Consider the following 20,550-nt stretch of genomic DNA (forward strand, 5'->3'; position numbering starts at 1 on the left):
TCTAGAAATATAATAAAGAACGTAAGTCATACAAGGAATTAACAATCATGAAATCAATAACTTACTATAAAACTAAAGCTAACATTAGATGCAATATGTGATTTAAGACTAAAACTAAAGTTAATGTATCTAACTAAATCTAATATAAAATAATGAGTTAAATCTGGACAATAATATAATATCTAGCCTAGACTATTCAATCTACTTAATTTAATCAAGTTAAATCTAAAAACTAAAAATTGGCTATTGCTATTTTTTATCTAAACTAACAAGATTGACTATATTAAATTGAACTAACTAAAACTAGCATGGATGAAACACAGCTACTTTGACTAACTGAATTAAATTACTATTAAGATACAACAATACGCAATTGAAAAATAATCTAAATTATTCTAACAAAAATGATAGAAAAAAATCGACTATTATGTTGACTAACTATGCATGATAAATAAGAATAAAACACATGACATGAATTAAACTTGATCTAGGCTAACTTAATTAATCACAACTACTCTAAACTATATCAAAACATGAATGAATTAAAATATTCTAGTCTATTCTACGAAATCCAATAATTAAATTGCAACCAAATTAGCTAAATTAGAAATACTACTATGCATGATTTCTAATAAGTAAAAAAATAATTACTTTCTAACTAAGAACTAAAATCAAAATTCTAGAATGAAAATACAAAGATTTAACTAATTAAAAGCAAGAAATTAACTTATTCTAAACCACTGAAATAAAAAGAATTAAAATAATCAATTAATCTACCTATCGATTAACATATTCTATTAAAATTAAATGTTATCGGCAATTAAAATTGATTAAAACTATTCTAACATATTGAAAATTTACAAAAACATGATTCAACCATATAAGAACTAATCTATTAACAAGAAATAAACGGAACTATTACCAAAAAAGTGAAAAGAATCAAGAAAACTGCATAAACCCTAAATCGGCTATTTCAGAAATATAACTAAATTAACTCTAATTAATATCAAAAAATTAATCTAAACTAACCTAACCTATATCTAACATGAACTGAATTAAAAATCACTAAAATATGAGAAAACTCTATGCTAAATCTATCAATTTGAATAAAATAATATTAATCTATGCAAAAATAAAAAAATGGGAAACTAAATTAAGCTATTTTATATATATTTTTTTCTTTTTGTTCATAGATGAAAAAAATAAAACCCATCTAAACTACATGCAATGAATATACAAAAAATAAATTAAACTATATACAATGATGAAACATGATAAATGTATGCTATGAAAGAAATAACAACTAATCTAGAGAGTAAACTACAGAGAGACATGGGAGAAGAAGCAAACCTCATGATTCACCTCCGATGGAAGAGTTGAGAAGAAGAACATGGTCTTCCTCCAGGCTGTATGTAGCCTTGATGATGGGGACATGGAGAAGCCGGCGAAAGCAAGGATTATAAGCAAGATGAAACAAGGAGGGGAAGAAAAACCGAGGGAGGAACCGGCCAAGAGTGAAATGGGGAAAGAAGAAAAGGGAGGGCGGGAGACAGAGCTGTGTGTTTTCTCAAGAGGGAGACTCCCCTCCTTTCTGAAAAAGATGTTTTTATAGCACACATTAGGTTATACAATTTTTCAAAAAAAGTTCAATTAGTTTTTAAAAAAATTGAAAAGCCTTCTTCTAAAAAAACATGTTTTCCTAAAGAGCACTTCTAAATAGACTAAAAAAATAATTATTAAAACTTCTAATCTACTTAAACAATAGATTAAAAAGTTCTAAACTAAGCAAAACACTAAAAAATGTAGGAAATAGCTTGAAATATTTGATTTTACTTTTATTTTTTAATTTAAAGCAGTTTCTCAAAAACACTGATAAGAATGAGTTTTTAATGTAATTTTTCGATGGATCGTGAATAAAAATATATGTATAAAATGCAAAATATATGCATGATCAGTTAAAAATACATATATATAGAATTTCATAATATGTATAAGAGTATAATAGTAATTTTCTTAATAAGGATCCAGAATGGGGTGAGGTGGGGTGAGAGTAAGTTCATCCCGACACAGGTTTTGATTTTAACATTCCCTTTTTCATGTCCTCCATTACCGGTCCAAATAGGGCGAAGCGGAGCGCCCCCCCCCCCCCCCCCCCGGTCCACTGCCATCCCTAGGAACAGTTGGCTAATGGAAGATTGAGGTCCTAGGTGATCATGCCAGTAAATTTATGCAATTATTTACCTGTAAAGTCAAACCTCTTGTATTTAGAGGATATCTGGTAAAACCTAGGTCACAAATGTCTTCAATATTTTGTGATATTTTTAAAAGCTGGTATATTACCTAAAAAGACAGTATTACCTAAAAAGACAGTATATTTTCAAACTTATTTTGAAAAATATCATGTTTTTTTATAGTGATACTAATACAATAACATGTGTTTTGTAGTGTCTTTAGATTGACTGTTTTCAGTTATACTTTTAAATATCTTTTGTATTTTTTTATACTTTATCTGCGCTGATATTTTTCTCCACATTTTCTTGAGAAATAAAAAAATTCAAAATTTCACGAGATTTTCCCTTGTTGAGATCCTTCCATGAATGAGATTTGTGTATTGGGAAAAACCCGGTTTTGCGCTATATTTAAAAAAAAAAACTCAATAGAACGTGTTAGGCACATTTGCTTGCATCTTATGTGATTAAATTGCATGTGATTTTGGGCATATATGCTTTGGTCACAGGTTGTGATGAATAATTACAGCTGAGAAAATATAACTTATGATTCTTAGTTAAGAGGTCAATCATGTGATCAACTTTTATAAGATTCAAGTAAAAAACAATCACAATTTTTGCTTTCTTTTTATGTTTCAGTCTTGTGATTGTGATTTACAATTACACAACAACAGGAGAAAATTCAAGAATCAAAGGGCATTGCAAACCTGCCCTTCTTCTCATGATTTAGAATCACATGATCCATACCACAGTTACCATGAAACGAAACAAATACAAGAAGCGATGAGTGAAGCAAAAGTGGGGAAGCGAGTATTAAAAAATAGTATGAAGGGAAAAGCAGGTTACTGTTAAATAGCGATTATGCATGTGCATGAAAAAAGAAAAAGAAAAACATAGAAAGCAATATGAAGCATGAGTGAAAGCAATCAAGAAATGTGATGAATACAAATATAAATCGATATAAAACCATCATGCAAGCTTGTTAAAATTATTAGAATTTTCTAATATGAAAGACATAAGTGAGCGGAAAACGAATGAGAAGCGACAAGAAGCCAGAAGGAAACATTAAATAAATGAAAGAAAACAGATTTGGAAGAAAAACAAGCTTCCCACTAAAAGAAATCGAGTTCCTGATATTTCAGAAGCGGGTTTCTCAAAGCTTCTCTTCTTTTTTAGAAAGCGAGCTTCCCCGTATAGCAACGGTAACTAGGGTCCAGACCTGTGATTTCAAATCACATGAGAAATAAGTAAAATATGCCCTAATGTGATTTCCAAACACAAGTGATTTCATCTCAGATTTGCTTTCACGTGAGAAATGGAGCAAAAGAAAATCATGATCTCACAGTCGTGAGAGAATGATTCTCGTTTGGAGCCAAGTAAACATGCTGATCAACTGTGCTGCACAGAAGGAGAAGGATCCACTAGCTATTAGGAATGTCAACGGGTCAGATGTAATCCTACATCCAACCTGAATCCGATTAATCGGATTCAGTGGCCAAATCCAGATCTGATTAATAATTGGATTTGGTTTCGGTATTGAGTTTTGCATCTGAGTCTGCATCAGGATCTGATTACGTAAGACTCGGTAATGGCTAAATCTAACCCAAATCCAACCCTTTTACATCCTTACTACTATTGAGACTAAGCAGGAAAAGTATCATATCCTCCTGCCCCACACTCTGTTCTCATACCAGGTTCCCTCAAGCCCCATTATGGGTGATCCCAGTATGACCTTCTGGGGTTCTAAGTGAGACGGGCTTGGCCCAGGGTTCTATATCATGTACCTTCAACTAAGGCTTGGAAACGAGACGAGCCACTCGTGGCTTGGCTTGGCTTGGCTTGGCTTGGCTCAGCTCAATAGCTCAATAAGTCTAAAGTTGAAAGAAAAAAAATCTTTTTTTTTAACAAGCCAACTGGAGCTCCTATTCGTTTAACTCTGGTCTGTCATGAGCTAGGGATTGCCAATTTGCCACAAGCATAAGATGAGCTTAAACACCTCAAGCTTTTTCAACTACTAGGTCAGGCGTAGACTGGAACTTGATCGGATTTGGATGTGTTAAATCGAATTTCTTATGGATTTGGATCTGGATCTGGATCTGTATGTTAATTAGTCACAGTTTAGTTTGGATTTTGATTCAAATCCAATCTGATTTCATCTTTTTACATGTGAAGCTTTTTTACTGGATCCACTGCTACCACACACACTTTGGATTCCAATTCAACCATACCAATCAGATTTGGATCCAGATTCAGATTCACATATACTTTTTTCCATCTCGGATTCAGACTTTCTAACCAGATTTGGACAATATCTTATCCACTTGCACCTCTATTCTTAAGTGAACCTTATTTATCACACTAGATAGTCTGAACCAAACACTGCTACGGATGAACGTGCTTGGGATCCATGTCCATATTTAGGATTTAGGGGTTACTGACTAAAAGCAAGTTTAGATCTAATTGGATCTGGGTTTCAATCTGGCAAGGTATGAGTTGGTCCCTACCTAATTAGGATCTCCTGTAAAGGTATACATGCAAACCGTGTTGGATGTATAAAGATCTGAAAAAAGATACAACCATACTCAAGCTGACTCAACTGGTGCATAAGGGCTGCCGTTGCTTTATCACGGTTGGAGGACGCAAGGCTGGGTGATCGTATCTTCAACCCGGAGTTTTACCTCGCAGGAAGGCAGGCCCCGTTAAGTGACCCGTTCTCATTGAGGGTTTCTCTTCATCATAAAAAACAAAAACAAATTAACGCTGACTCAGGTTGTATAGTGGATTATTACACATGGCAGCAACAGAACTCACTTGCAGGGCTCATGGGGGTTCTATGAATGAGCCTGTACATGACATTTATATGATCTTTTTTTTTGTGTGTGTGTACTAGGCCAAGGAGTACACTGTTACATTAACTTTGAAGTTTCACAAGTCTCTCTCTCTCTCTCTCTCTCTCTCTCTCTCTCTCTCTCTCTCTCTCTATATATATATATATATATATATATATATATATATATATATATATATATATATATATATATATATATATATATATATATATATATATATATATATATATATATATATATATACCTTCCAGACCATTTATCTCTCATATCATCCCAGATCCCTTTAGAAAACAGGCCTACAAGTGTTTGTAACTTAATTTAAACCCATAAATGTGATCTGTTCTATTTAGTAGAAAACAAGTATTGGTTGTTTGGGTTTTTTTCTACACAGCACTCAAAGAAGATGAAGTGTAGAAGAGAAAACTTGAATTTTATTTAAGAACCCTTGACTTTACAATGATGATCTTTTAAAGATCTAAAACACAAGAGCTAGGATAGACCTCTCTGCAGCACTGCCTTCCCTCATTTGATTCTTTTTCCCCCTTCACAGAAAGAAAATGCTTTTATAATTTAACCATTACTTAGGGCCCGCAGTTTCCTAAGCATGTTTGAAAAACTGAATAAAGCTCTATATAGCTTAAATCAGGCCCCTCATGCATGGTACAGGAATTTGGCAATGTCTTGATCAAATTGTGTTTTATTAGTTTCAGAATTGATCCCTCACTCTTTGTTTTAAGTAAGAATGGTGTGCAGGTTTATATATTTGTATATGTAGATGATATTTTAATTAAGGTATTGAGGCTGTGTATATACTGCTTGCATGATTGTTTTTGTCTCAGAGCAAATACATTTTGGATTTCCTCTTAAAAACTAATATGTAGGGATGTCAGTGGACCGGGGGACAATGGGGCCCCGCCCCGGCCCGCCTCACCCTGTTTGGACCGGGGATGAAGGGCATGAAACGGGGATGAAGGTTAAAATCTATCCCCGTGCGGGGATGTATGTGGGGATGAACTTACGCTTTCCCCCGCCCTGCCCCATCCTCGTCTCAATCCCCACCTTGCCCGCCCTATTCCCAATCCTTCAAGGAATGACTATAGACTAATTAAGGGGAAACGGGGCCTCACCTCGCCCCTGTTTGGACCGGGGATGGAGGACATGAAACGGGGATGGAGGCGAGGGTGGAGGTTAAAATTCATCGCCGTGCAGGGATGGAGGCAGGGATGAAAGTTTGAATTTTGAAAAGGGGCGGGGGTGGAGAACAAGGTCTCGACCGGTGCACTGTCATCCCTACTAATATGCACAATGCCAAGCCTAGATCCACAGTAATGGCCAGTACAACTAAATTGAGTAGTGTGGACTTTGATAAATCATCTATATACAAATGTGTGGTTGGAGCATTGCAATGTCACTTTAACTCGTGTGAAAAAAGTTTTTTCATATGCATAGACCCATACTGGATTGGGATGTCGTTAAGAGAATCTTATTAAATATTTTATTCAATATCGACCCAAGGGGTTTGGCATAGTGGAATGGGGCCTACGCTGTTTGACATCAGCCTAGGCTCAAATCCCATGAGCGTCACCCCTGAGTAAGCCAAAGCTTGGTGACTCCCTGGGGTCGAGGGGTAAGCCCTCAAGGTTTTAAGCTGACAGGACAGCGATTATAAGTAGGGCAGGCTGAGCTACCACGGCTAGGTGGCAGTTTCTCAAGTAAAAAAAAAAATGTATTTCATTTAGTATGGCTTAGTCTTGAGGCCCTTTAAGTACAAGATGATGCTTGGGTTATAACAAGAAGTTGACATCTAGCTTTGCATTATTTTTCGAGTCAAATCTAATATCTTGGAGTTAATAAAAAAGTGTATGTGGTATCTCATTCTAGTATTGAAGTACAAGGTTGTTGCTAATTCTGTAGCCGAAGCCACATGGTTAGTCCCTTTTGCAATAACTTGGTGTTAATGCCCCCATCTCCTTCTATCATATTGTGTGATAATGTCAGTGCAACTTACGTGCAGCTAATTCTACATTCACAACAGAAGCAAACATATTTAAATAGATGTGCATTTTGTTGGGAAAAGATTGTGAAGAAATTGTTTGTTGTTCAGAAGATCTTTGCATGAGATTAAATAGCTGACGTCCTTACTAAACTACTTCCTCAAGCTTAGTTCGATTTATTTATATCCAAATTCAACGTTACTTACCAGATGTTTAATTTGTAAGAGGTTGTTCTAGATCAACATGCGATGCTTATTCCTCAAATACCGTCATTGCTTCGTCTCTAGAAAAAGAAGTTCATGACCTGTAGGCCTTCTACCTCCATTTGGCATTGCTTTGTCAGGCTTTCGCCCACTGCAAAAAAATCTTCATTGCTGCCTCCTGTAGGAGTTTGGGCTGTGTCGCAGTCCCAGTGTGATTGATCATCCTCTTGGACCAGCTACTGATCATCGATCATCGCCTTGGTTAGCTAAAGTATCGTGAAGACTCTAAAAGATAAACCACGTTCAGCTAAGAGTTCTCTTGAGAGTTTGAAGGACTTAGAAAGCTTTCCTTTTTTCTTTTCAGTAGTCAATAATCAAAATGAAAAATGATCTTTTTACATTCGTGTGTAAGAATTTTTTCCCAAATATGTGCCTAAGTATAGCATCCAAGAAATGTTCCAGGCTTGTCACTGATTTTTTACCCAAAAAATAAAAGATTTTGAAAAAAAAAATTAGACAGAAATATATTTTCAATGACATGATTCATTAAAAAATGATGAACGAGCATTAAGATACAACCCCAACAACTTTCCTAAACTAGGAGATCAATAGGTACGATTGCGCCTATCTGGATTATTCTATATTATTTTTTAGTTACTTGCATGAAAAATCTAAAAAATAATAAAAGGACAAAGATGAATCAAGGTATTAGCTTTTCAATGACACCAAGAACACCTTGATCTGATGAGCGGTTGGGAAGAAACTTCCTTTGAAAGATAGATTGTTCAGTTTTTTCGGTCTATAGAGCATATTTTTGTTTTGGTCTTAGAATTAAAAAAATGGGAAACCTAGAAGGATTTTCGATTCTAACTCAAAATAATAAGGTTATAAGCATGTGTCTCAGTTTTTCAACAACTATAAAAACGTAAGTTTTTGACGTTGGATCGGAAAGATACAGATATGATAACAAATACTATTTTGCAAAAAATATTCAAATTTCCTCTTATATATGTGAATTTACTCATATATTGAAGTTCTTATATATGTGAGTTTTCTCATAAATATGTGATTTTTTTCATATATATATATATACTTAGTTTTTCTTAAACATGCAAATTTTTTCTAAATATATATGAAGTTTCTCTTGCGGATTTCTTCTAAAACATGTGAATTCTGCATATATATGAGGAACTTCGCATATATGTAGGAGAAAATTTGTATGTTTAGAAGAAAATTCACATATATAAAAAAATTTGCATATTCACATATTTTAAGAGAAAATTAACATGTTTATGAGAAAATCTGCATATATAAGAAGAACTTCACATATATTTAGGAGAAAATTTATATATATATATGAAGAAATTTGCATGTTTAGGAGAAAATCTGTGTGTATATATATATATATATATGATAAACTTCACATATATTTAAGATAAAAAATGCATATATATAAGAAAAATCTCTTGTTTAGAAAAAAAAATCACATATATATATGAGAAAATTTGTATATTTACATATTTTAGGAAGAAATTTGCATGTTTAAAAGGAAATTCACATATATATAAGAGGAATTTCGCATATATTTGGGAGAAAATCTACATATATATGAGGAACTTCGCATATATTTATGCAAAAATCCACATATATATGAAAAAATATACATATATATGAGAAAATTCGCGTATGTAAGAAGAACTTCACATATATGTAAGGAAATTCGCATATTCGTATATTTTCTACATAACAGTCTTTATTTTTCAAATATGTATCTCTCTGATCCAACATTGAAAACTTGTATTTTTATAATCGTTGAAAAGCTGAGACATATGCTTATAATTTTAATGTTTTGAGTCAGAACTGAAAACCTCTCTAGAGTTCTTGTCTTTTAGTTCTAAGACAAACAAAAACATGCTCTACAAGCAAGAATAGCTGAACAATCTATCTTCCAGAAGATATTTTTTTTCAACCGCTCATCAGATCAAGGTAATCTTGTGGCCTTGTAAAGCTAACACCACAACATATCTTTGTTATTTTATTGTTTTTTAAGATTTTTATTGCAGGTGACTAAAAAATACTATAGAATAATCAAGATAGGCGCAACTGCGTCTGTTTATCTCTTATTTTAGAAAAACTGTTGGACCTATATCTCAGCACCGGTTCATCATTTTTTAGCAAATCAGGTATAGCTCGAAAAGTAGTTTTGTCTAAATTCTTTGTTATTTTTATGTTTTTTTGAAATCCTTCGTTTTTTAGGTTAAAAATCAGTGACAAAATCTGCCACAAACCTTGGATGCAATACTTGAGCACATATTTAAAAAAAAAAATCTCACATGCAAAGGTTAAAATGATCTTTTTATATTCAAATATTTATGGTTTTGGACATCCGGAAGATTTAAAAAATTGTAAGGTCCAGAAATGCACCATTTTTGTCATAATTGTTGAACTATGTTTTGTTAAGAAAGAGTATTCATTCATCTTCCACTCCAAGGATTGTAATCGTGCTCCTCTATAAATAAAAAATACTCTCTCTCTCTCTCTGACATAATAAGAGAAAAGAGACTACCGACACCGTAAACTGACGTGTGTTTGTGTGTGCATCGAGAGATTAAGAGAACGTGAGAAGCATGCCTTTTATACCTTCACACTGAGAACCGGGTTACTTAACGGGCCTGCCTCTTACAAGGTAAAACTGTGGGCTGAGGATACTACCACTCAGCCTTATGTGTCTCAACCATATTAAAACAACGGCCATGCACCAGTGGGATTCGATCCTGAGCCTTCAGCTTGACACAGGACCCTGCTTACCACACACCCAATATAACATTTTTACCGTCCGTCACAATATAGATTAATTGAGAGGGCTATTAATTGTAAGAAAATTTTTATTGAGCATATAGGCCTTGTGGAGATAAATATCATAATGGGTGGGTTGAAGAGGAGGTCTGAGATTTTAGCGATTCTTAGATAAATATTAAACTATGCTCTAAAATTAGCATTTAGTTTTAATTATAATAAATACAATATTAATAAATAAATCTTATTGTGTGCTAAAAATATTTAATATTACAAGCAAACAAGTATTTTGATTTCAGGTGGTAATGATGGAAGTAAAGATAATGATGATGGCCCTGGATCTAATTATGCCGATGGATATGCATAGAGTGTATATCATGATTCATCAATCCTATATGAATGCCTTCCAATTAAAGAAATCTTAATTTTTCTGTGTTTAAAATAATTATAACTTTATGAATTGTGGTGATTTATTGAGATTGTGTTAACTTATTTTTATAATTAAATCGATTAATTTGAGATGGCATTAATTTATAAATGTGACCTCATGATGTTTATTTCCTAATGTTCGTCATTGTTTTAGTTTGATTTACTTTTTCTTCTAGTGTATGCTTCAAAATGATCTAGTATGCTAAAGAAATTTAGCTTCTCTCACATGATGGTGTGTTTCAATCAAGGAATGCATGGCTTAAAAGCTCACTTCTATGAGCATAACCCTTTTCATGATGTTGTCCTCGTTAACATTATAGAAAAAATAGATACATGCTTGAAGATGGAAAATTTACAAGGCTTACAGCAAATATTGGCAAATAAAGTCTGATCAAAAGATCAAAAAAAATTAGATGATAATCTTGAATATTCTTAATCTGGTAACGAAATATTTATTAATTATCATAATTACTGTAGTTACATTTTTCACCAATACAAGTTTGGAAAAAAGGTATAAAGATGAAAAAAGGGTTTATATTTAATACAGTTGATTGTAGGTACAATATGGTTGGAATCTCACAATGCAAGCTGAAGCTGTTTATATTTAATACAGTTGATAGTAATCTCTTTTTTTTAGGGAGAAAGGAAAACAGTTCATTTCAGCATTATAATTTACAATGTTGTTTTTGACAGTTTATTCAAAATGTTCAGTTTTTTTTACTGCATCTCAAATACCATAAAATGACATTTTTTGACCTTTTTGCAGAGCAACTTATCGTGTGTTTCTTCAGAAGTTCTTTTTGTTAAAGTCTGTGTTTCACTAAACGAAAATCAACCATTGATTTTAAAACCAAACGCACCTTTGAAACAAAAATAATAAACGCAAGATAGCTAACGTAACAAGTGAAATGTTAAGTGGGCTTGCGTAAATTACTGATAAGTTAGCTTTTCCTAAATTACGCCAATAGAAAACTTTGTCAACAACGAGCTCTGAGACCGACTCTACTATCTAACCATGGTTAGAATCGGCTCTCTATTATTGTAATGATAAAAGAAACGCTAGTTATGCAATTAATTTAAGTTTTAAAATACATGAGGTTGAACTATTGGAGAGAGAGAAAGAGAGATGTATTTAATTTAAAGGGTTAAAGTTTGCTACAATCGTTTCTATGGACAAGCTAGCTACTTAGTAAACTTTAAATTTTCAGGTTGTTTGTGAAACTAATGAATGTGATCTACGTCTTTTTTTAAGTAGGAAATAACTTTCAAATTACTAAATTTGACCTGTATACAGTTTTTTTGGCGATACAAAAATCAATGGCTATAGAAGCATTAAAATTTTCTGACCTAAAACATATATTTTCATAAAAAACATGTTCCAAGGCTCTATTTCCACTAAATCGATCGACCACGTTGAATACACCTACAGTATCTAGATTTTAGATACAATATACCTTGATTTAAAATACAAAAAGAAACTGTAGAGAGAGAGATTTTCTCGCTCTACAACTGCTGCACAAAAAGCGCTCAAGTACGCGTGGAATTCCGAGTCCTTATGTTTTTCCTCGCTCTGGAGACGCCCGACTCCCAACTCTGTCCACACTGCGGCCTGAAAAGAAGAAAGCAGAACCCTCCAACCCCCCCCCAAAAAAAATAAAGAAAAGCAGATTGGCTCTCTTTGGGAATACCCACCTATGTACGATTTATTGAATTCTGTATAAAGTGGCTTTGGTTCTCCTTATCTTTGCCTTTTAACGGATGTTCTATTTTCTGAATGCGTAGTGAAATGGGTACTCTGTAGAACTCAACAAAATTTCGGTTTCTCTCTCTCTCTCTCTCTCTCTCTCTCTCTCTCTCTCTCTCTCTCTTAGATGCAGCCTTCCAGCGAAGGAATGGTGCCTATGGCGGCCTCATTTAACTCCCAACAAATGACCATCCAAGAGATGCAGCAGCAGCAGATCCCAAACCCCGACCCAACCAGCCTAGACCACCACCCAATCTCGGAAGACGATTTCTTGGACCAGATGATCTCCACCTTTCCTTCGTGGCCGGAGCTCTCACCTTCCTCCTTCCCTCAAACCCTCCCCAACAGCAGCAGCAACAACAACGCCTCTCAGAAGCTCTTCACCATGTCCCTCATGAACAAGCCGGAGTGCGCCTCTCTGGAGGGCGTCCACTACGTCCCCACCTTCGACGACTCCACCATGCTCGCCTCCCGCCTCCGCCAGCACCACATCTCCGGCGGGGGAGGCTCAAGGGCGCTTGGGCTGCTCCAACTCAACACCCCCAATCTGGGCCTCAACCCTTCCCAGCTCTTGAGCTCTAGGCCCCTGTCCAGGTCCCCCACATCGGCGAGCAGTATCGGCGAGACTAACGCCAATGGCATCGGCTTCGGCGGTGGAGGTGGTGGAGGAGGAGGAGGGGGTTTGTCCATCCCTTTGAGTCTCGGCCAGGGTAGCAACCCTGACTCCTCGTCGGAAACCGTAAGCGCCTTCATTTCTTCCCTTTTGGTTCATGAACGCAGATCTAGTAATGGAAGGGATCACACGTAAAAGTGACTAATGGCGACGGTTTTGAGCACAGTAATTGCACAGACAATTTATAATTGAAAGTCGAATTTCTGTGTAGCTGGTTATTTCCTCTCCCTTTTGGTTCAGTATAAATTTCATGTAAACTAGTGTGGGAAATGCAATTATCCACTTCTAGAAGGATCATAGTTCTTAAAACAACAACAACAAAACACATGGGCACGCTTCTGAAGAGACCAATCACCTTGGAAAGAAATCACTCCCAATACTGGATCTGTGTTCTTAGTTGGTTTTCTTTTCTCTTGTTTTTTCCCCCTCCCTAGATTTGAATTTGAGTAAGATACGTGCTTGGTTCAGTGCGTCGATAGCGCTGCTTCAGTGCAGGGTTTGTATAATGGTTTCCAGACGACCAGGGGTGCTCCTAACAACAGCCTACATTTTCAGGTACCCCACAACCTACCCGGCCTTATTCCCTCGCTCTCTGTTTCTCCCTTTTTTCTTTCTTTTCTTTCCTTTCATGTGTGTAATACAGTTACAATTTGCTAAAAGTTCCCCTTTTCTTCCTCTTGGAGTAGAGCTATGGAGGGCAGAATGCCGGAATGAATCAAGCTCTGGCTTCCGTTCCAGCGGTTGGAGGCACGGCTCCGGCGAGGCCACGAGTGAGAGCCCGGCGAGGCCAAGCTACCGACCCGCACAGCATTGCTGAAAGAGTAAGCTTGCTGATATTCCTTTACCGAGATGTAAATATGGATCCCTGTTTTTTGCGGGGTTGGGGAAAGTAGTTTCTTTCTGATCATTTTTATTGACATTTGGGTGATGGTTGTGTGTTAGTTGCGTAGGGAGAGGATAGCAGAAAGGATGAAGGCTCTGCAGGAACTCGTTTCTAATAACAACAAGGTCTGATTAGAGTAAATGTTCTTCGGCTTCCTAAAATTCTCATCCTGATCTTCACGATACTGCTCAAATTTTCTCTCATTTGAGTCAAATTGAGTCCCTACCTGTTTGTGTGTCTGAAATCTGAGTTAATGAACCGATACAGACCGACAAGGCTTCCATGCTCGACGAAATCATCGACTATGTGAAATTTCTTCAGCTCCAAGTCAAGGCAAAATCTCGATCTCTCTCTCCTAGGTTCATTATTTCATTATTGTTTCCTTCTTGTCAGGTGGCAAAATCTCTCTCTCTCTCTCTCTGTCCTTGGTTCATTATTTCATTATTGTTTCCTTCTTGTCAGGTGCTGAGCATGAGCAGGCTCGGTGGAGCTGCGGCAGTTGCTCCATTGATGACTAACATTTCCCCTGAGGTGATAGCATTGATCAAAACTTCATTTTGTTTGTTTCTTCGTTTGTCTTTTAAACACACAAATATTGAGTTTCAATAAACGGGGGCTCCGCTTGTCTGGTAGGAGCAGCTAGTGCACGTCACCTTGTGTTGGGAGGTTGCAGGTTCAAAACCCAATGGTATAGTTGTATAATTGGTAGGGGTCTGCCTAACCCCAGCTTGCCTTTCAAAAAAAATATTGAGTTTCAAGATGATTTTGATTCAGCCCAAAGGAGTTTGGCCAGCGGATGGGAGCCTTGGCCACTAGACAGATGGTTAGGGTTTTATGTCAAGCTCTTTGCATTAATGAAGGTAAAGGATAAACCCTTGCTCAGCTGAAGCCGGGCAATTGCCCGCAAGGGATGGCATTTCTGGTTTACACTGTCGAGAAGGCGACTATAAGTACAGCAAGCTGAGCAGCATGACTAGGTTTCTGATCATAAAAAATGGTTTTGATTCTTTTCCCTTTTGAAAGAATTAAGACAGAAGCTCCAACAAGAAATTTGACCACTTGGGGTTGTCAGATTTTACCGCTTTTTTTTATGGGGTTTTCTACTTTTCTTCTCTGATAAGTTAACCAGAACCAACTCTCTTTCTGATGCTCGAATACAATTCTGTCTACTTTACTCTAAAGGAGAAAAAATTCTGTTTTTTTTTTGTCTTTTTACACTTCTTTTTTTACTTTGAAATTTCCGGAGAAAAGATGAATTAAAGAGCAATAAAAAAGGAAGGGTTCGGTCGTTCGGCTAAAAAGTTTCCTGCTTTTCCTGTTCTTCTCTTGTTTGTTTCTCATGGTGGTAGTGAATGGTGATGCCATCCCATGATGGTGTCCGCATTTTGTATGTTATATATAAAATTAACCAATGGAAAAACAGGCCTCGTAAGTAAAGCCGATTCCATGTAATTGGGATAAGGCTTGATGATGATGATGACATAAAATTAACCAACTGAAGGCGTGAATTATCTGATAACAACCGCAGGCAAGCGGAATGGGACGGAGAGGCAACGGCGTGGGAGGCGAGCAGACGGCGGCGGCGGCATCGCAGGACAGCCTGACGGCGACGGAGAAGCAGGTGGTTAAGCTGATGGAGGAGGATATGGGGTCGGCCATGCAGTACCTGCAAGGGAAGGGCCTCTGTCTTATGCCCATCGCCCTCGCCTCCGCCATTTCTGCCACTACCACCACCAACGTCTTCCCCTCCACCGTCATCGACCCTTCCCCACCTTCGCCAAGTATCTCCGTTCTGACGGTGCAGTCCGCCTTAGGCAGCGTCGGCGGTTGCGCAGCGGACGCCCTTAAAGACGCCACTTCCGTTTCAAAGCCATGACACTTTCGTTCTCTCTGTGTTCATCGCTGTGTAAGCCAGAGGCTCCAAAGCGCGTTTGATTCGCAGACAGCCTTCACACAAACACCATGTTCTGTCTAGCTCATTAACGGCCATGAACGGCAAGTGGAAGAAAATCAAGCGTGAGAATGTTGGGGCCCATCTTCGCTGACCTACCTGCCCACCTTGTTTTCTTTTTTTCTTTTTGTATTGTTCTTACTTTGTACTGAATCTTTCTTTTTTTTTTTTTACTTTCTTTTGCTTTCCTCTGTTTGGGAGTGCTTTTTGGCGACTTGTCCAAAGGCCTTTTAGCTGTCATCAACACAAATAAATTAATGTGAAGATCAAGAACGGTGTTTTCATTGCCGTGTCGTGTTCGGTTTCTGTGTGTGTAGAAAAGGGGGTCAGACTACATCCAAGAGAGGGGTGAAGTAAGGATTTACTTTTCTTTTCTTTTTTATAACCCAAAAAAACCGCACCCGGCACTAAGACCTGATCGCTCTGGGTTAGCTTGCCATGCCTACTACCATCGTCGTAATGGCAGCTTAAAATTTTGAGATTAAGACCCCTGACCTCGAGGCCTATGATGCCTATGAGAATCGAACCTTGTCTGTCTAACAGTCAAGACCCCCTCACCACTACACCAACCCCACTTGGGGCAATTAATGGTCTACTTATTGTGTAATTCCTTTTGTGGAGTTGTGTACTTTTCTGAAAGGTGAGATAGAGGGGTGGGCAAGTGGAAGGAGGGGGAAAGACATTAGGACCATGGGGTTGCCAGGCCTCACTTAGGATTAGGTTGGTTGGCTTTTAATTTAATGGTAAAATAATTTATAAGTTGGTGAGCCATTTTAATATACTGAGGAAGTTGAATTCAACTCGAATTTTGATCTAATGCGTTCAAATTTTGTGTCTTGAATTTAATGTTCTTTAACTATGAGTTTGAGTCAATAATACTCACACTTACTTTCCCTAATCTTGATTTAAGGTAATCAGCATGAATATAGCAAGAGAGTGATGGTGAAAAATTACTTGATGGCACTCAGACCTACATTCTTTTTTTATTTTTTGAAAGGCAAGCTGGGGTCCCTACCAGTTATACAATGATACCATTGGGATTTGAACTTGCAACGTCCCAGCACAAGGTGATGTGCACTAGCTGCTCCTACCAGACAGGCGGAGCCCCGTTGGTCACTCAGGCCTATATTCACGGGCAAAGGAACAACAGTAAATCCATTAGCAAATCCAAGAAAATACAGAGGCGAGATACATAGCTCTCAAAACCTTAATCCCCAATGCACCCAAAACTGTCATCATACTCAACTCTCAAAAGGAGGTGGTTATAAATATGACTAAAGGCATAAAACCCTAATCAGTATAAAGCCTGATGTTTGTAGGTCCCCTCCCTCTTATTTCAAGCCTGATGTTGAGGTTCGTAGCTCGTAAGAAATACTGTTGGCTGACAATTTATCTCATTATTGGTGATGGCAAGCTGTGCTGGAAAACAATTACGAAGATCGAGCGAGATAAGCGCACAAACCCTCGAAGACATGAGGAATATTTTGGCCTCATATCACGCCATGATTGGCACTGAAAGACAGGTCTCTTAATGGCTTTTTGTTGTGGTAGTGGTTTGAAACTTTGAACCTTGAATCATAGGCCGTTTTGGTCACTGGTTTGAGTCTGCTGGTCCAACTTCCAACCCTTTTTTTTTTTCTGAAACAAGAATAAAGTTGTGTAACAATGAGCCTCTCGCTCTCTTACATTCCTAGGATCCAGAAATTAATAAGCCTTATATTACTTGCATAGTCTAAAAAGGAGATGAGATGTCATTATCACATCTCAAAGGGTGACATGACCACACGAAGAAGAGGATAATGATTTTTTTTTTTTTTTTTGAAAAGCAAGCTGGGGTTAGGCGCATCAGTTACACACCATACCATTGGGTTTTGAACTTGCAACATCCCAACACATGGTGACGTGAACTAACAGCTCCTACCAAACAAGAAGAGGAGTCCACCGTTGGTAGGACAATGATATTTGCTGATCTGGTAAGGGTGACTTGCCAAAGTCATTAACCTGAAGAGATGTCACAAGTTCCAAACTCATCAATTTGCGCCTTTTACCCAAGGCCGAAACTGGGTGTACTCTCTGGCTGACAAGAGAGACCTGGGGTTTTTACACCAAATGAGCTTACAAGTATGGTGATTTTCATCTTTTGCTGCTCATGCTACTTGATTTTGACAATAGCAATTGGAGGGTGCAAAAATGCTTTGAGCAGGTAGTCTGCTAAACGAGCCAAACAAACCAAATGTGATTTTTACGGTGAGGCAAGCCAAACTCGAGGGCTCGTGTCGTGACCAGATCCAGCTACATGAGATGAGTTACAGCTGGCTCGGTTACAATTCAAAGTTAAAAGTAATAGGATTTGAACTCTGGACCTATTGAGCCGAACGTGTGCACCTCTACAGCTCATATCAATGATAGAAGGTTTTCCTGTCGTAGAGAGGGACGAGTACACACAAAAGATGACAGCGCTTTCCCAACTTTTGGCTTTAATTAATGTGCACGCGCACTTGTAGTTATCACTACATCCCTTCAATCTTTTTTTTTTCTTTTTTTGAGTTAGAAGAAGTGAGCTGTGATGAGGCTGATGTCATTTGCGCATAAAGAGTTTGGGGGTGGCGAGGATGGCATTTCTTTGTACTGGGTTTCATTTATATTTTAAGGAGAAAAGGACAAAAGGAGAAAAACATATCACATCTTCAATTCACTGGTAGGCCATGGCACGCGCGCAGGGGTGCTGGGACTTTTGATACATGATGCCTTTTGGATAACGATGCAGCTCTCTCTCTCTCTCTCTCTCTCTCTCTCTCTCTCTCTCTCTCAGATACTTCGCGATCGGTATCTTACAGAGCGCAAATAAAACCAGGAGCACCACAGGACACTGAATTTGTAACAATGTTGTTGCCCAGTTTTGGATATAAATATTTTCTGATCACACAGGAAGCTGACATAGACCTGCCCTAGAGACAAGTGTTTTAAAAATCCATTCAAAGTAATCATTTGAACGAACTAAGACTGACAAAGAGGTGCCTGGCGAACTCTGTCGAGCTCAGCCTGTCACAGCTAGAAAACAATCAGAATTCAACCAATAATTAAACCGCACATCCAAGAGAGGTTTAACCGGGCCAGACCAAATTAAAACCAATGTCACCCGACGTGATAATCAGGTTTGGCATATAATGGTAGTGTAAGCAAAATCTTTTTTAACCGGGTACACACCAAGTCACCAACCCTTCACTCCTACTTTTCACCTTTCTACTAGCGCTGGGAAACGAGACAAGTCGCTCGTGACTCGGACTGTGTTCAGCGTGGACTCACGAAATTGACTCAGCATGCCAAAAATAAACAATTGGATCAGTTCGGTTCAGATTGTATAGCTTGTTAACGCAAGTAATAAATATATTTTATACCATAAAAGGTAGATAGCCGAAGTGTTTGGCTTGCAAGCAATAAGCTTAAAGTTCAGTTCCTGTTGCTTACAACTTTCAAATGACGCAATTATTTTATGTGAACCAATTTGAGCTTCAATCAAAATAGGTAAAGAGAAAATACTATTAGTTTCAATTTAAAAAATATAACTTACCTGTAAATGAGCCAGCTCATGCTCAGCCCCTTCAACTCAGGCTGGCCGTAAATCAAGCTTGGCACATTGGCCAAAATAAAAGGCCCAAGCTTCAACACCACCTATTGAGTTATTTCGGCTCGTTTGCCAACCCTTCTACCAATCAGAAGCCTTCCCCCTACGCGTTGCAGGTACACTGTCATTTGCCACAAGTCCCAAGCTGAAAGTAGTTCCTCGCGGCCAAAAGGGACTTGGGATTTTATGTGGTTCGCCACAAACGAACTCGGAAGCAAAAACCACAGAAGACATGAGAACCCTTTAGTAAATAGGTTAGATGGCTTAATGATTTCCCAACAAGGAACACGATAACAAGATCAAAATAAAGCAAACCACACCTAAGAGAATAGATTGTTACAAGACATGGCATGTTGGAAAAGAAAAGGTCATCCCATCGAGTAAAGGCTCCACATGCCATTCACCTCGCAAGTGTTTGTGATTCCACAGAGAAACACAACCCCACAAAATCACCCCTGATTACATGGCATCTGTCACCATTCCTTCACCAGAACACTGATTTTCAGCTACCAATGTCGACAACGGGATGAGAAATACATTACAGGAGCAAGTGTACTTTGTTGGGAGCTTAGGACCAGCACAAAAACGTGAATGGATTGTAACATGCAGCTTGGAAACCTCCCTATTGCTCTGAATGTGAATCAACCGCTCGATCTCCGTAGCCGCTTCTTGCCCTTCATCTCGCTTTCTTGCTGCGTCTTAGCTGAACCAGACTTTCCTCTCACCGCCAAGCCATTTGATTGTACTTTGGTACTGGATTTAGGGGTGATGCCTTTTGATTTGCCGGATGGAGTTTCCTTCCTGTTCATTTTACAGAGACTTCAGCACCAAACTTAACTAACCCTAGCGAGCAACACAAGCACCTATGACCAACCTTTTCTTCAGCGGTGTTTCATCCTTGACCTGTTTGCCTTTGGTTGACGAATATGAGGTTCTCACTTTCTTCTTTGGAGGGGGGCTGATTCAAACCGGCACAAAACATGATCAGCGAGGCAAAACCTTAAACAAGATAAATACAGCATGAGCATGCACGCACACAAAAGAGAGTAAAGTTCATTTGCCAATAGCAAGCTTAACAGTGTTTGCCAAAACAATTGAAGAAACACAGAAAACCCCCACTATGAACCACGTTCAAACCTCTACACAAAGCTCAAGTACAGTTGTTGCAGAAACTA

At 37.7% G+C, this 20,550-nt stretch overlaps 2 protein-coding genes across 4 annotated transcripts in view; one reads left to right on the top strand and one right to left on the bottom strand.

Moving 5' to 3' along the window:
* The first annotated feature begins 12,077 nt into the window (after window positions 1-12,077).
* LOC149842138 (transcription factor LRL1-like) lies at window positions 12,078-16,020 on the top strand. Its single transcript, XM_089998937.1, has 8 exons — window positions 12,078-12,195; window positions 12,371-12,982; window positions 13,385-13,471; window positions 13,603-13,737; window positions 13,859-13,924; window positions 14,067-14,132; window positions 14,262-14,330; window positions 15,328-16,020. The coding sequence occupies exons 2-8, from the start codon at window positions 12,371-12,373 to the stop codon at window positions 15,673-15,675; spliced, it is 1,383 nt and encodes a 460-aa protein (XP_089855063.1). The 5' UTR covers window positions 12,078-12,195; the 3' UTR covers window positions 15,676-16,020.
* A 3,597-nt stretch (window positions 16,021-19,617) lies between these two features.
* The window catches only part of LOC149842139 (sister chromatid cohesion protein PDS5 homolog D-like), a 39,774-nt gene continuing 38,841 nt past the window's right edge, over window positions 19,618-20,550 (bottom strand). For all 3 annotated transcript variants that reach the window (XM_089998933.1, XM_089998934.1, XM_089998932.1), the window contains 2 exons: window positions 20,250-20,333; window positions 19,618-20,176 (listed from right to left, as the gene is read on the bottom strand). In XM_089998933.1, the coding sequence (XP_089855059.1) occupies window positions 20,017-20,176; window positions 20,250-20,333 (244 nt within the window). In that variant the 3' untranslated portion in view covers window positions 19,618-20,016. The remainder of the gene's footprint in view (window positions 20,177-20,249; window positions 20,334-20,550) is intronic.

This window comes from Nuphar pumila, chromosome 3 (genome assembly GCF_984573655.1).
Source record: "Nuphar pumila chromosome 3, dmNupPumi1.hap1.1, whole genome shotgun sequence".
NCBI lineage: Eukaryota > Viridiplantae > Streptophyta > Magnoliopsida > Nymphaeales > Nymphaeaceae > Nuphar > Nuphar pumila.